The sequence below is a fragment of the Bos indicus x Bos taurus genome, chromosome 6 (genome assembly GCF_003369695.1).
Source record: "Bos indicus x Bos taurus breed Angus x Brahman F1 hybrid chromosome 6, Bos_hybrid_MaternalHap_v2.0, whole genome shotgun sequence".
NCBI lineage: Eukaryota > Metazoa > Chordata > Mammalia > Artiodactyla > Bovidae > Bos > Bos indicus x Bos taurus.
This window is the reverse complement of record NC_040081.1, coordinates 36,457,088-36,471,733: the sequence shown is the minus strand read 5'-3', so window position 1 is coordinate 36,471,733 and position 14,646 is coordinate 36,457,088. Positions and strand designations below refer to the sequence as shown.

Below are 14,646 nucleotides of genomic sequence, written 5' to 3'. Positions count from 1 at the left end.
TTCCACTTCAGTAGAATAGAAATAAATAAGGCTTGGGAAACTGGGTATGTTGGGAGTGTTTTATTTGTCTTACAATACTGACCGTTGGTCAAACCTTCTCTTCTCCTGTTGCTTCTCTGAATACGTATCTTTTTATTTCTTTGTTTGCCTCTGAAATTTTGAGATTTCACAAATGAAATAGACTTTCAGATGCACATGGCAGTATTCAGATAACTCAGAGATAGCAGGAGGAGTTTGAAGGACAATTATTATGCCTCTTGTATAAGGAGACATATTCTGATTTGTTTTAACCACAATCTTATTCCTAATATAGGGAAATAAGAGAGATATTTTCATCTCCTGCATGTCTGACTGGAAGTTTTTTAAGGGAAAGGTAATATATATTATAATAAATTTAAAATTTTGTTAAAAGTATTCTGTAATGATAGCATGGTTACTATGATTAGTATTAATAATACTGTATTGTATATTTGAAAGTTGGCTAAGAGAATTGTGGCTCAGCTGGTAAAGAATCCTCCTGCAATGTGGGAGACCTGGGTTCGATCCCTGGGTTGGGAAGATCCCCTGGAGATGGGACAGGCTACCCATTCCAGTATTCTGGCCTTGCGAATTCCATGGACTGTATAGTCCATGGGGTCGCAAAGAGTCGGACACGACTGAGCGACTTTCCTTCCTTCCTTCCTTAAGAGAATAGATCTTAAAAGTTCTCATCACAAGGAAAAAATTTGTAACTGTGTAGTGATTGTTTCACAGTATATGCTCTACATGTATCAATGCACTATGTTGTACACACCTGAAACTAGTATAATGTTACGTGTCAGTTATGTCTCATTTAAAAAATTGTGAAAGAAATTATAAAGAAAAATTATAAAATTATATTTTATTAAAATTTTATTTAAAATGTTTATAAAATTTTTTCATTAAAATTATTAAAAAATGATAAAATGGTTTGAGGGTAAAATAATATCTCATTTAAAAAAATTACCTTTTCCCCTACAAAAGCACATACATGTTTGCTGTAGAAAATGTAAAAAAAAAATGACATGAAAGAACAACAAAAATGAAAATCAGCCAAAATTCAGCGCTTACACATAATAGCTAGAGTTTGTATAAATATCTTTTTCTATGCAAATGTGTTCTTTTACAAAAAATGGAATTGTTTTATATATTTCTTTATACTTAATGTTTTGTCCACTTTCTATTTTATTCAATTTTTATAATAGTATGTCTCCATAACATCATTTTAATGGTTGCAAGGTATTCCATGGGAAGGACATATCTTAATTGATTTGTTTCTTTATTTCTGGATACTTAGGTTTCTTTGAATTTTTAAGTATATGAAAGAATGACTTTGTACTTCTTTTCCTAAATATTGGTATAATATTTATTTAAAAGAATTTGTCTCTTTTCAGACACTAAATATTTTATTTCACAAAGAATGTGTCTATTTTAGTAATATATTCAATCCAGTATAATTCTTGGGTTAAGATAGTCATTTCATTAGTAATTTTCTATTGGATTACTACAAATTTACTGCTTGGAGACCCCTTTTTTGGTTCCTGCTTCTGGTTCATGAAACTGGGAAACAAGAAAAACTTACCTTTTATCTTTGGCTGTTTTTTTTTTTTTTTTTAATTTACTGGAAAATAAATATTTATTGATTACTCATTTAAGGTAAGACAGTATCTGATATAAAGTCTGATAGCATATATATTGTTAATGCAGACTTGATATTTTTTTGGCATTTTAGAAACAATCATATGTTATTGTAAAGGTGAGAAAAAATAATTTTATTAAAATGAAGCAAGCTTTAGAATAAACTTTTCATCTGGATAAATAATAAAATACTTAATCTTGAAGCCTCTTTTTTCATTTACTTACTTATCTATCTTTCATTTATCTTCCTTCACAGAATAGATGGAGAAATGATATCTATTCATTTGGACTTGAATACAGCAAGGAACACCTTTAAGGAATTAACCCAAAAGGACTGGATTACTAACACGGTGGTATTCTTCAGATTGTTACTTGGAAAAAGAAAATACACTGAAACATTTTTATAAGAACTCAAAATTTCAGAAGAAGTATCTTGTTTTCATATATTCTCTGAAGCCCTGTGGCTTATATAAATTAAGTTAAACTCCAATAGTATTCAGGAGTTTCCCCACATAGGGTGAAATAGTAGGAACATAGGTTACAGATAGTCAAAACAGTTTATCTGTATGCACACGTTTACACGTATATGCACAGACTCCCCTAGAGGGAATGTTTTCAACTCTGACTTTAGGAAGATTATTAAAATATTTGCTGAGACGGTTACACGAGAATAAGAGCAGCATATTATTTGCAATTATTTTACACTTAAGTATAGAAATGAGAACACCATTTCTAATGTGACTGTCCCCCTAAGAAAGGGCTTCTTTCTTGGGTTCTTCTTCTGTGTTTCGTTGCATTGCTGTTCCTTTTCTGTAGATTCTAGAATGTTCTTATTCTTTCTGGGATTGTTGCTTCTTTGTTGCAGCACTGTTATTACTATCCTTAGGCTTCGCACTTGGAGATGCTTCAAATATACTTCCTTTTTTAATATAGCCTTTCCTAATATATAGCTTTTATTAATTTATTTCCCTGTTCTACTGTACTGATTGATCTAGGGGTAGTATTATCTGTGTGCTTCGCTCAATCTGTTTCTTCCTAAGTCTCTGGTTCTTTTCTCTCCCCCACTTCCACTTCTCCTCTCTTTGCTTTTCTGTCCCTCCCCGATTTGGCCTTTCCTTCTGCTTCTGTGGCTCTCGTTCTCTTTCCCTCCATATCCACTCATTCCCTCCCTGCTGTCAGCTCTCTCACCTGCTCTCTGGCTCTGTCACAATCCACATTCTGTATCTTAGCTGCAAGTTCTCTCTTACATACACTCTTTTCTCTCAAGGGAAGATGGAAAATTTAATTATATTAACTTTGGCAGAACCACAGCCCAATTAGGAGTCTGAAGTAAAATGGATCCCTAATTAAGCACCTTTATCCAGGACTCTGCAGCACTTGGAAAGATCACCAAAAATAGAAAACCATTTCTGCATTCATGAAGAAGTTGGACTAGTTCACCACTAAGGTTAATATACCTTGGTTGCGACAGAACAGTATCACATACAGTGCAAGCAACATAATCGTGGAGCAGTTTCCCATTGTTTCAGACGAGATAGTTGGATCAAAAGACCTATAATGTTTCTTTCTATTTTGAGGTTTCTGTGATATGAACTCACAGACTTGGCCTTCCTTCATTTATTCAGCCAACAGTTGAATACTGCCATGAGTAGGGCATTGTGGTGGGATTCCTGATGCAGATGAGAGAGACATGCTCCCCATTCTTAGAGGCTCTTAGTTCATGAAGGGAGACAGATACCTTTGTGCAGATATCAGTGTGAAGACTGGATGTCTTCACTGGGTTCCCTTGTGGCTCAGAGGATAAAGCATCTGCCTGTGATGCGGAAGACCCAGGTTTGATCCCTGGATCGGGAAGATCCCCTGGATAAGGAAATGGCAACCCCCTCTAGTATTCTTGCCTGGAGAATCCCATGGACAGAGGAGCCTGGTGGGCTGCAGTCCACGGGGTCACAAAGAGTTGGACACGACTGAGCAACTACACTTAGTCTTCCCAAATGCCTAGCTTAGAACATAGTGAGTGTATAATAAACATTTTTGGGTGAATGAATTCATTCATTACTCTGGGCTGTAAATGGTTGGTTCTATTTAGAGTGCTCAAAACAAGGTGCCCAAGGTGGAGGGAGACTGTACCAGGTTCCTACAGAGGAAAGACATACCAGGCAGTCCAGGAGGGTGTGCACCAGGGCCTAAGATGTGAAACTCTGTAACTGGCTCCAGAGTTTTGCAGGGGTTCTAAAGAGCTGGGAGGCTTGGGGGTGTGGATGATGAAGAGCACAGAGGAAGAGGGAGGCATGGAAATGGGTTACAGTGTAGTAATCAGGTGTGCATGACTGAAGATTGAACCTAGTAGAGGGAACCCAATATAATGTTTACAGTAGATGGTTATAAGAATTTGTATATTTAGAGATAACATTTGCTAGTATCTCCTAATTCAGTGATTGAGCTTTGGATTCAGAAAGAACCAGGAGAGATTCTTTCTTAGCTCTGTGACCCTGAGCAAGTTAATTTCTCTGACATGCAGAGTTCTCATTTATAAATCGGGCATAATAATATCTATTATACAGAGAAATGACAAGAATAGATGACCTTATACATGTGAATATCTGGCAAATAATAAGAACCCTGGAAACACTATCTTACCTTCTTAGTGGGCTTTTAGACAAATTATTACTGTTACCTCAGCCCACATAACACATAAAAATTCACAATTCCATTTGAATTTTTCTTCAACTTTTTTCTTCACATTTCTTCAGATTTTTCTTCAACTTGCATTCTGAATTGGGGAAATTGAAAGAATATTGGGAGAGAGAGAAACTAGAGTTTGGTGGAGAGAGTTTGATGAGACAGGTGATTCTGTAAGAAGATAACAGGAAACCATGTTGATTTCATTGTAGTTCCTTTTTTTTTGTTTTTGTTTTTTAATTTTTGTTTTACTTTGGGAGATTCTGGCATATTCTTCCTCTTTAATAAATGAGGTGTGATAGTGGAGCTGGAGGGAAGACTATGGAACTTATTAGGGGGCTGCTTTTTAATTCTGAGTCCATTGTGCATTTAGTACAGTCTTGCACGTGTGATTTCTTCTTGATCTCCTTCATAAACGCCAACCAATGGATGGGGAAAATACTTGTCAAATACGTACTCCTAGGTACTTGGGAGGGTAGATGAGATGAATTGTAAACATGGGGTTTAGAAAGACAAGTGATCATTCCAGTTTCATGGTGGAATGAAACTCCAGGTTCCACACGTTATTTTATTAGAGTAACTGCACCCAGTTCCTGCTGTGTTTGACTTGTCTTTTCCCGGATCCTTTTTGACCACAGATAACCTCATGTCTCAAGGATAATCTGCTCAAAAATCTTCCATTTAATTCTCCACACCAAGAAGCTTTAGAAGTTTTCTTCCTTCTCCCAGAATGTCCTGTGATGCATGATAGTAACAACTGGGAGAGCCTGGTGGTTCCATTTGCAGAAGCTGTTTGTAAAATGAATGACCAGATGTCAGGGGTTCTGGGTAAGATTGATGGTTTACACTTGAAAATACATGACAATCTTCTCAATGGAAACATATTGTAAACATATTCTTGTTTTTTAGTTTATATTCTTAGCATATAAACATGCTGTAATCATTACTGCGGTCATCCAAAATGGATTGTTCTAGTCACTTTTTAGTGATCTTGTGATGATACATGTGTGACTTGGTCATGAGGTCCATTGCTCCCTACTTTTCATTAAGAAAAACTTCATTCCCAGACAATGAAAGACTAGTACAGTAAATCCCAGATACTCTCTGACAGTCAGTAGCAGTTTTGTTGTGTAAGCATCTCCCTCTTGATGTACAGATTAAGTTTCATTTTTCTTGAACTATATGAAAGTAAATTGGAGACATTTACCCATAATATTTGCATGCATATCTCGTAAGGATATGGAATCCTGTATTACAATGACTTTGTTATCACACCTAATAAGATTAGACATGATTCCACGCTATTATATAATATCTAGGCCATGTTGAGATTTTTGCAGTTGTCTCAAAAAGTATTTTGCAGAATTTTTTTTTTTTAAGAAGAGCCTGGGTCAGTTTTTCTGTACAGTGTTTCACATCTAGTTTTGTCTGATTGTTTATTCTTTTCCCTGTGTTTCTAGTACACTGGAAGTTAGGTCTAGGCCTTGATTAAACTTTGTTTCGGTCTTCGACACAATTAGCATATCAGCTCAGGGAAGCCCTTTCTTATGTTTTCTTAAGTCACATTGTAAGTGAACAAGCAGTTGTTTAAAGCAGTTTTCTTTTTCACAATGCTGAAAGGTGGTTTTTAAGTTAAAAACTCATGCTCAGAGTGAAAAAAGAGTCATCATCACAAATAGTTTTTTATCTGGTTTTTCATACGGTATGCTATTTCACTGGGGCAAAAAATGTGACTAATTAATTTTGTCTAGCTTTTTCCCCCCTTCACAAATTAATTAGATCAGGTTTGTGGTTCTGTTACTGTTAAGGCATCCTTTTTTTTTAGGACACGAAACTTTCATTTCAACTCATTTCTTTGAGGACATCTAAACTTTCAATTGCAATTATATTTACTGAAAAGTATATTACAAATATGTTTTTATATTGATACCTATGATATATATGAAAATACTCTGTTTTAGAAAATATTGACTACTTTTAGAAAATAATTTTTTGACTGCTTTAGAAAATATTGAAAGAATCCAAGAAACATTACATGCTAACAGTTATCTACCTTTGTATCCCTCAGAGGAATATTGGGCATCTCTGAAAGAATCTATTTTCATCAATCTGGTCCAGATGTTTAAAAGAGCTGTCATTGCTCAACTGCATTATTGGACTGAAAGTTCTGAGAATAACAGTCACATTAAAGCTCTCCTAGAAGTGTTGAAAAAGCTCTATAGGGTAAGTGCTGATTTAGAAACCCATACATCTTTATTTTGCAATAAGAATTTCCTTGATTTCACCTGGCTTGAATCTTAAGTAGACTCTTACAAAGCATGAAGTTGATATTGCTTTTTTAAAATGTTTTTTTTGTGAAGTCATGCATATAGAGTGTGTATAGTATTTATGTACAGTTTAAAGACAAGTGGTAAAACAGACATCAGTGTAACTATCACCCATGTTAAAAAAGAAAACTTCAGGAATACCTGTGTGTCTCTCACAGACTGTACTTTCTCATCTCCTGAAGGCCACCAGGATCCTGGATTTTCAGTTACTTGTTCCCTTAACACTTCTTTATTGTTTTATAGCTATATGTAATTTTAGACACTGCTGTTTAATTTTGCTGTTTTCAAAATTTAATATGAAAAATACCAATACAGTATACTAACGCATATATATGGAATTTAGAAAGATTGTAACAATAACCCTGTACGAGACAGCAAAAGAGACACTGATGTATAGATCAGTCTTATGGACTCTGTGGGAGAGGGAGGGGGTGGGAAGATTTGGGAGAATGGCATTGAAACATGTATAATATCATGTATGAAACGAGTCGCCAGTCCAGGTTCGATGCAGGATACTGGATGCTTGGGGCTGGTGCAGTGGGACGACCCAGAGGGAGGGTATGGGGAGGGAGGAGGGAGGAGGGTTCAGGACAGGGAACTCAGGTATACCTGTGGCGGATTCATTTCGATATTTGGCAAAACTAATACAATATTGTAAAGTTTAAAAAATAAAATAAAATTTAATAAATAAATAAATAATAACCTCAAAAAAATTTAATATGAATAGACTACGCTGCTTACATAGTGTTTCATTTTATAGATTCATCCAGATTAATACATCTGTCTGTATTTCAACTCATTTTCACTTCTGAGTTTATAGTATGTCTCTACCATAAGTACCCATTCCGGTATTTTTTTTTAATCCAGCAAAAATTATATGTACTTTATTTTTATTGCTAAATTATGAACTACCATGAATATTTATCTTTTGTGAAACCAGTCAGCTTCAAAACAACAGCAGCAGCTTCAAAACAGCAGCAGCTTCAAAAAAACAGCAGCAGGTTCAAACCATAAAGCTAAAAGTACACAAAGAATACAGCCATTTTAAATTTTAATTACTAGGAAAACTTTAAAATACTTTTCAACTTTTAGTGTAACAAATAGAAAAAAAGAGTGTTCTTCGCATTTGTCAAGCAAAACATACAAACAGAAAAAACATTGTAGCTGCTGCTGCTGCTAAGTCGCTCAGTCGTGTCCAACTCTTAGCGACCCCATGGACTGCAGCCCACCAGGCTCCTCCGTCCATGGGATTTTCCAGGCAAGAGTACTGGAGTGGGGTGCCATTGCCTTCTCCGAAAACATTGTAGAGAGTATAGTAAATAATTATAAAACAAAATTCCATGTCAAAAAATTCCGAAATACTGTCAGACTCTAATGTAACTAAGACATGTTGGATTTTATATTCTAAAGATAGAATATATTTTTTGTTGCTTTGGTTTTTTTAATTTTAAATTTATTTATTTTTTAATTGAAGGATAATTGCTTTACAAAATTATGTTGGTTTGTGCCAGACATCAACTTGAATCAGCCATAGGTATACATATTCCCCTCCCATTCCAGTATTGATTGATATGTAGTATGTACTGTTTGCAATTCTATTTGCTGGGGGCGGGGGGCGGGAAGAGGGTTTCTCTGTGAGTAAATACACTACTGTCTACATTTTTGTACATACCTCTTAGAGTTCATCACTAAGAGATATGTATAGTAAAAGGTACGTATTGTGTATCAAATGTTAGTTTTTAGTTGCTATCCCTAATTCTGGAATTGATAGAATTGAATTATGTTGTTCTTTATTGGTAGTAACAGTCTTCCAAAGTGGTTGGACCAGTTTAAATCATCTCCAGGAGATGATGAGAATTCTGTTGCCCCATGTCTGACTTTAAAATTTGGAAAATATATTTAGTACCACATTGAAATGATGGCGAATTATGATTTTAATTGTCCCTGGTTCTAATGCATTAGAGCATATTTTCATGTTTATAATTGTAGTACTTGTTTCCTTTACTGTAAAATGCTTGTCCTTTTGCTCAATTTAAATACATTCAACTTTTTCCTACTGATTATAGGAGCACTTTTTATTTTGGACACTAGTCCTTTGTTATACGTGTTGCAAATATCAAGTCCCAGTTTGCAGCTTGTGTTGGTGGTTTTTGATGAACCCACATTCTTAATTTTAATGTAGATGATGCTGTCAATCCATTCCTTTATAATCTTTACTCCACCTGTTTTGTTTTAAACTTTTCTTTCACTTCAGAGTTTTAAACTATTCACCTTAATCAGGGATCAGCAGGGCTTCTTTTTGGAAGGGACCAGATGGTAATTATTTTAGGCATTTGTGAGATTTATAAAGTAAGCAGAGGGCCTAATTTAGCCCTGAGAGCTGCTCCAGATAGTCTTCTAACAGAGATGATACCTGGGACCAGCGGGAGAATACAAACAAAGGCTCCTGTACCATATGTCTAATGTATAAAGGTTAGAAAGCTAGCTAACAACCTGTTGAATGAAATAAAGTATAGTCTGTCCTCCCATCTTGACAAATAAATCTTCCTGATGACAGGGAAGGGCTTCCCTGGCGACTCAGATGGTAAAGAATCTGCGGGCAATGTGGGAGACCTGGTTTCGATCCCTGGGTTGGAAAGATCCCCTGGAGGAGGGCGTGCAACCCACTCCAGTATTCTTTTCCTGAGAATCCTCATGGACAGAGCAGCCTGGTGGGCCGCAGTCCATGGGGTTGCAAAGAGTCAGATGGGACTGAAGGGACTAAGCACAGTGTCAGAGGAGGCCAGATTTGAACTTAGAAAAATCAGCTCCTTGCAGAGTTCTGCAGTGAAAGCAGAGGTGCCGATGGACCCTCCCCCTGGCCCATCCCAGGGCCTCTGCCCTGCCTCTCCTGCCTTGGCTTTATCCCACACCAGGGGTGTCCCATGGCCATGTGTGCACCTCTCACCTCCTGTCTCTGTTCTGTCCCCACCTTCTGCAGCAGCCCTGGTGCGCTGGAGCTTTGGGGTGTGCTCACCTGTGACTTCCACTCCTGAGAGAGCAAGTGGAGGGAGAGGCCTGTGTAGGTCTTAGGGCTCTTGGAGCCATTTGAGCAGGGACTTGAAGATCTTGGGTTCTCGAGCTCAGTGTAGATGGGAATATGTGGGCTGCATAGACACAGCCCTTGACCCAGCATACCCTTTGTGGGAAGGGGATTGGCTGGAGAAGGGCCAGAGCAAAGACCTTTAAATCAGAGACCCAGGGCAGAGGTCAGTCTTGTCCAGGTCTAAAGGGAGTATTGCGGTTAGCTTTGCCTTTCACAGTTAGCTGTTTAAACCAATTGAAAATTTATTTTCATTATTTTCCATATGCAAACAATTACCTAGCACCACTTAACTGAAATCCCATCCTTTCTACACTGATAGGTGATGTGAACTGTGATAAAACAAGTTTCTGTGTCTGAGATTCATTTCCAGGCTCTCTTCTGCACTGTTAGTCATTTTATGTGGCTCTGTATTATTTACATTTTTCTAAGAGAAATACTCCTACCTTGTTCTTAAAGTGAATCTTGGCTATTTTTGGCATTTGGCTCTTCCATATAAATTTCATTCATTTACTTATTTTTAAATATTTATTTATTTGGTGGCATCAGATCTTAGTTGCAGCATGTGGTATCTAATTCCCAGACCAGGGATTAAAAGTAAGTAGAAGTTTGTCATCATACCATCACTTCCTACAATTAAGTCATAGGTATTCTTTATGCTCCTGAAAGTTTGGGGCTTTGGCGATGGGGTAATTGGATAGAACTAAATTCTGGTCATTAAAGTATCTTTAACTTGCTATTTATTCTGATAATCTAATTTATAGCTATTAAGCAAAATTGTGTTTATATATAAAACTTTCTCACATGTCATATTTTATTTAAGGTAAACCAGACTAAATGTCAAGTGCCTGAAAATATCTTTGAAATAAATGAACTCACACAGTGGCTTGATTTTTATGTAGATGCATATAAAAGGTCCTCCTGGAAAGTGGACTCAGTAAGTATGGCATATTTAAAGAGGGTATTGATCATTGGTAAGTTAATATAGGCACTTGTGCTACAACTTTGTACGAATTTCCAAAAATTCTTACACTGCAAAATTGCCCAATAGAAATAGCAGGGCTTATGGGAAAAACAAGGCAGGCCCCTCAAAACCTATGCAGTTTTATAGCCAGAACTATGGCAGAAAAGTGCCTGCTAGCTGGGGAGATAGCTCGGATCACATGGAGAGTGCCATGAGAAGATAAAAAATGCACAAAAACCTAAGGATAGAACTCTACCCACAGGCTAATTAGGGGACCAGTGGTACTGAGATAACCGATGGGAGTGGAGCTTTTCTCTTAAGGTGGGCATAGGAGGCAGGTGACTCACCAGGGGCCAACAGTACAAGGTTGTAACTTTGGTGAGGGTTCCCTGGGTGTTAGTAGGCCTTTTTTACTAAAATAAAGCTAAAGAGCTCTGGCTGCCAGTTCAGCAGCTAATCTATTTTTTCTCCTTTTCTCTGAAGATTCTCATTCTACTAGCACATCGTCCTTTGCCTGGCAAAAATCAGGTCTGAGCTAACCAGTTTTCTATATTTTATCACTCCCCTATTTACTAAATACATGTGAACTAATTCACATTTCATAAGTCAAGGTAGGAGCAGAACAGACTTTTGGGAAAGTGTCTGGAGTTCATAATTAATGGTGAAATTAAATGAGCACCGAAAATACTAGGTTTATGTACCTTTCATTGATACATAAAACATTTTCTTAGAATTTTATATATCCTAGCACCACTGGCCAACATTTTGGATTCCTTTGACTGTAAGTACTGAGACCTGAAACCATCAGGGGTTTAAGGCTAAGAAGTAAGGTGTAAGATTTCTCTATCCTTTCATTTATCAAAATTTTTGTCATTTCCATTTTTAGGACATTTCAGTAGACGTCGAGTATCCTGTCATATTCAGTCATTTTCCATTTATCTTTAATATTCTGTCGAAAATAAAACTACTGTATGCAGACTCACTTTTAAAAATACAGGTATGCATGCTTATTTCTTTGTCTTTGTTATCAAATCAAAGGATGAGTATCTTTTTCAGTGCACAATAGCTGGGTGATTAGGGAACCACTCAGTAGTGAAACCAGTGGTGGTCATAGCATTCATGGAGCTTATACTGTAATAAAGAAGGCAAGAGAGACTGTCATAATTTAGGTTGGGTTGGCCTTGAGGCATATTAGGGCCTCAGTAGTAAAGGATAGAGCTTGGGCCTAGTTATAGGGCTTTTATCTTGAGAATAGCACCAGTAGCCTTCTGAATGGTGCTCAGAGAGGCATAGCAGATGTGCACTTGATTGGGATTAGCAATATATGTAGGAAGGTCCAATCTAATGGGAAGACATAGTAGTGGGAATAGAAGTGATGGAGGAGTCTTGAAATTCAGACTCAAATAAATGACCGTGTGTGCTGTCACTTCAGTCATGTCTGACTCTTTGCGACCCTATGGATTGTAATCTGTCAGGCTCCTCTGTCCATGGGATTCTCCAGGCAAGAATACTGGAGTGGGTCGCCATTTCCTACTCCAGGGGATCTTCCCAACCCAGGGATTGAAGCTGCATCTCCGATGTCTCCTGCATTGGCAGGCGGGTTCTTTACCACTGAGCCACAGTTGGACACAATAAATAAACGGCTAGTACTCTGTGATTGTGCCATAATATGGGTTTATAAAAAGTGTTTCCTTTTCATGTATACTTAACTGTCATCAACTGACTTGGCTCTGTTTGTCAGCATATCCAGCAAAGTGGTTTTGAACTTAAAATTGAACAGTTGAGAAAGCCTCAGAAAACGTACTTCATTGCATTTTTATAAGGGCTAAATTTGTTAATACAGGTAAAGCATTTAGAACAGTGCCTTGCACAAAGTGCCCAAAACTGTAGCTTTTACCCTTGTATATGCATCTGTATATGTATATGTGCCTGCATATGTATTTGTATGAATAATATATGTGTCATAAAGCTAGATAACTTTTACATAATACAGTTACCATAATAAAACAAAATAGGAAACTGATGTAAGAGTTCCAAGTAAGATCATTGATGAAATATTTTAAAAAGGATATTGGAAGGAAAAAAGATATAAGAACTTTATTTTGCTTCAACTCTAACTCTTCTCTCTTGATTTTAAACAAGTTTAACTGGCATTTGCTTCCTCTCTCTTTTGCAAAGAGACATAGACATTATACCAAATTGTCATTTGGTTCCAAATGGACAGTCTGTATGTCAGTCTGTGAATCTGTCTGTCTCTCTCATGTTAACTTCCTAGATTATCTGTCCCCTAAAATCAGTCTGAATTTTCCCCCGAGAAAAGGATATCTTTAGAGAGGTCTCTCATCCTCCAGCTGGCTTCTCTTCTAAACGTCTGAACTTTTCATCCCGATGAGAGTATTAGGTTTCAGCCTACTGCTTCAGGCTCCTTAGTCAGGCTAAAGACTGATGGTCTTTAGCTTGGTCACTGAAGTGTTCATATTTGTGTTTACAGCAGGGGTCCCCAACCCCCGGGCTGTGGACCGATACTGGCCCGTGGTCTGTTAGGAACCCTGCTGCACAGCGCAGCAGGTGAGCAGCCGGCAAGCAAGGGAAGCTTTATCTAGCATTTCCTGTCACTCACATTACTGCCTGAGCCATCACCCCCACCCCCGGTCTGTGGAAAAAACGTCTTCCGTGAAACTGGTTCATGGTGCCAGAAAGGTTAAGGACCACTGGTTTACATGGTACAGTGGTCCAGAGGAGCCTACAGTTGGTCACGTTCCTGCTCACCCAAGTTGACCCCACAAGCTTTTCATTCCCTACGGCTCATGTACCTTTTGTTCTCAGTGGGTAAATGCTGAATATATAGCCTGTCTTCAGTGGTGTATAGGCTTCCCTGATAGCTCAGTTGGTAAAGAATCCACCTGCAATGCAGGAGACCTCGTTCAATTCCTGGGTCAGGAAGATCCCCTGGAGAAGGGATAGGCTACCAACTCCAGTATTCTTGGGCTTCCCTTGTGGCTCAGCTGGTAAAGAATCTACCTGCGATGTGGGAGACCTGGGTTCGATCCCTGAGTTGGGAAGATCCCCTGGAGAAGGGAAAGGCTACCCATTCCAGTATTCTGACCTGGAGAATTCCATGGACTGTATAGTCATGTGGTGTATATAGTCAGTGGAGTATATAGAGCTCTTATCCTAAGTGTGACACGTGCTTATAATAAACTGAGTTGGTTTATTCCACTTTGAAAATTTCTACTTAGAGTCAATGGTGAAATGAAATGAAACATTTTTCTTTTCCCAGGAGAAGAAATTTCGAGCTTGTATGAGGTTGGCTGGCATTGTGGACCAAGAACGGTCTGCATTATCTTCACTGCCCACCTTTAATCTGATAGTCAGAAGGAGTCACTTGATTGAGGATGTTTTTAGTCAGCTAAATCAATTTGAAAATGAAGATCTGAGGAGGGAGTTAATGGTAAAGTATAATTCTTAATATTTTTGCTGCTGAGAAAAGGAAAACGTAAAAGAACGTAACAATGGGCCTTACAGAGAGGGAATTACATCCCTTTTACGCTGGAGTTGTCTGTATTGCGGGTCCCCTAATTTTCCTCAGTTACTTGTGAATTCCAGGTGAGAAGCTGCCATTGTTCTCTGGCTAAGGGGCAGCAGGGGAAATGGTTGCCCTCTCCAGTACTAGCCCTAAGATATTCAGTTCCCTTTTGAGGCCTGTCTAAGCCTGGCTGGTCATCACCTTTTAAAGGTTCCAGTGAGATGGGGTTGACACAGAGGAGAACTGAGAGTTTGTTTCTGCTCTCCTTCAAGAACCCAGATTACTTTGTTGAAGAGAGAACAGTCTCTTCATTGATTACACAGTTTTCTGAGGGTATAATTATAGGTATCACCATGTCCTGAACATTCATTAATGATCCTTGGTCTAGTTACTGTGTAACTTGTCTTAC

At 37.8% G+C, this 14,646-nt stretch overlaps 2 protein-coding genes across 5 annotated transcripts in view; one reads left to right on the top strand and one right to left on the bottom strand.

Moving 5' to 3' along the window:
* The window catches only part of PYURF (PIGY upstream reading frame), an 89,081-nt gene that overhangs the window by 51,028 nt on the left and 23,407 nt on the right, over window positions 1-14,646 (bottom strand). The gene's annotated exons all lie outside the window — the stretch shown is intronic.
* Window positions 1-14,646, top strand: part of HERC5 (HECT and RLD domain containing E3 ubiquitin protein ligase 5) — a 50,158-nt gene that overhangs the window by 14,691 nt on the left and 20,821 nt on the right. The window contains exons 10-16 of one of the 2 annotated variants that reach the window (XM_027544091.1): window positions 314-373; window positions 1,913-2,006; window positions 4,977-5,166; window positions 6,407-6,561; window positions 10,571-10,684; window positions 11,598-11,708; window positions 13,992-14,162. In XM_027544091.1, coding sequence (XP_027399892.1) covers window positions 314-373; window positions 1,913-2,006; window positions 4,977-5,166; window positions 6,407-6,561; window positions 10,571-10,684; window positions 11,598-11,708; window positions 13,992-14,162 — 895 coding nt within the window. The remainder of the gene's footprint in view (window positions 1-313; window positions 374-1,912; window positions 2,007-4,976; window positions 5,167-6,406; window positions 6,562-10,570; window positions 10,685-11,597; window positions 11,709-13,991; window positions 14,163-14,646) is intronic. The other variant, XM_027544092.1, reaches the window with a different exon arrangement.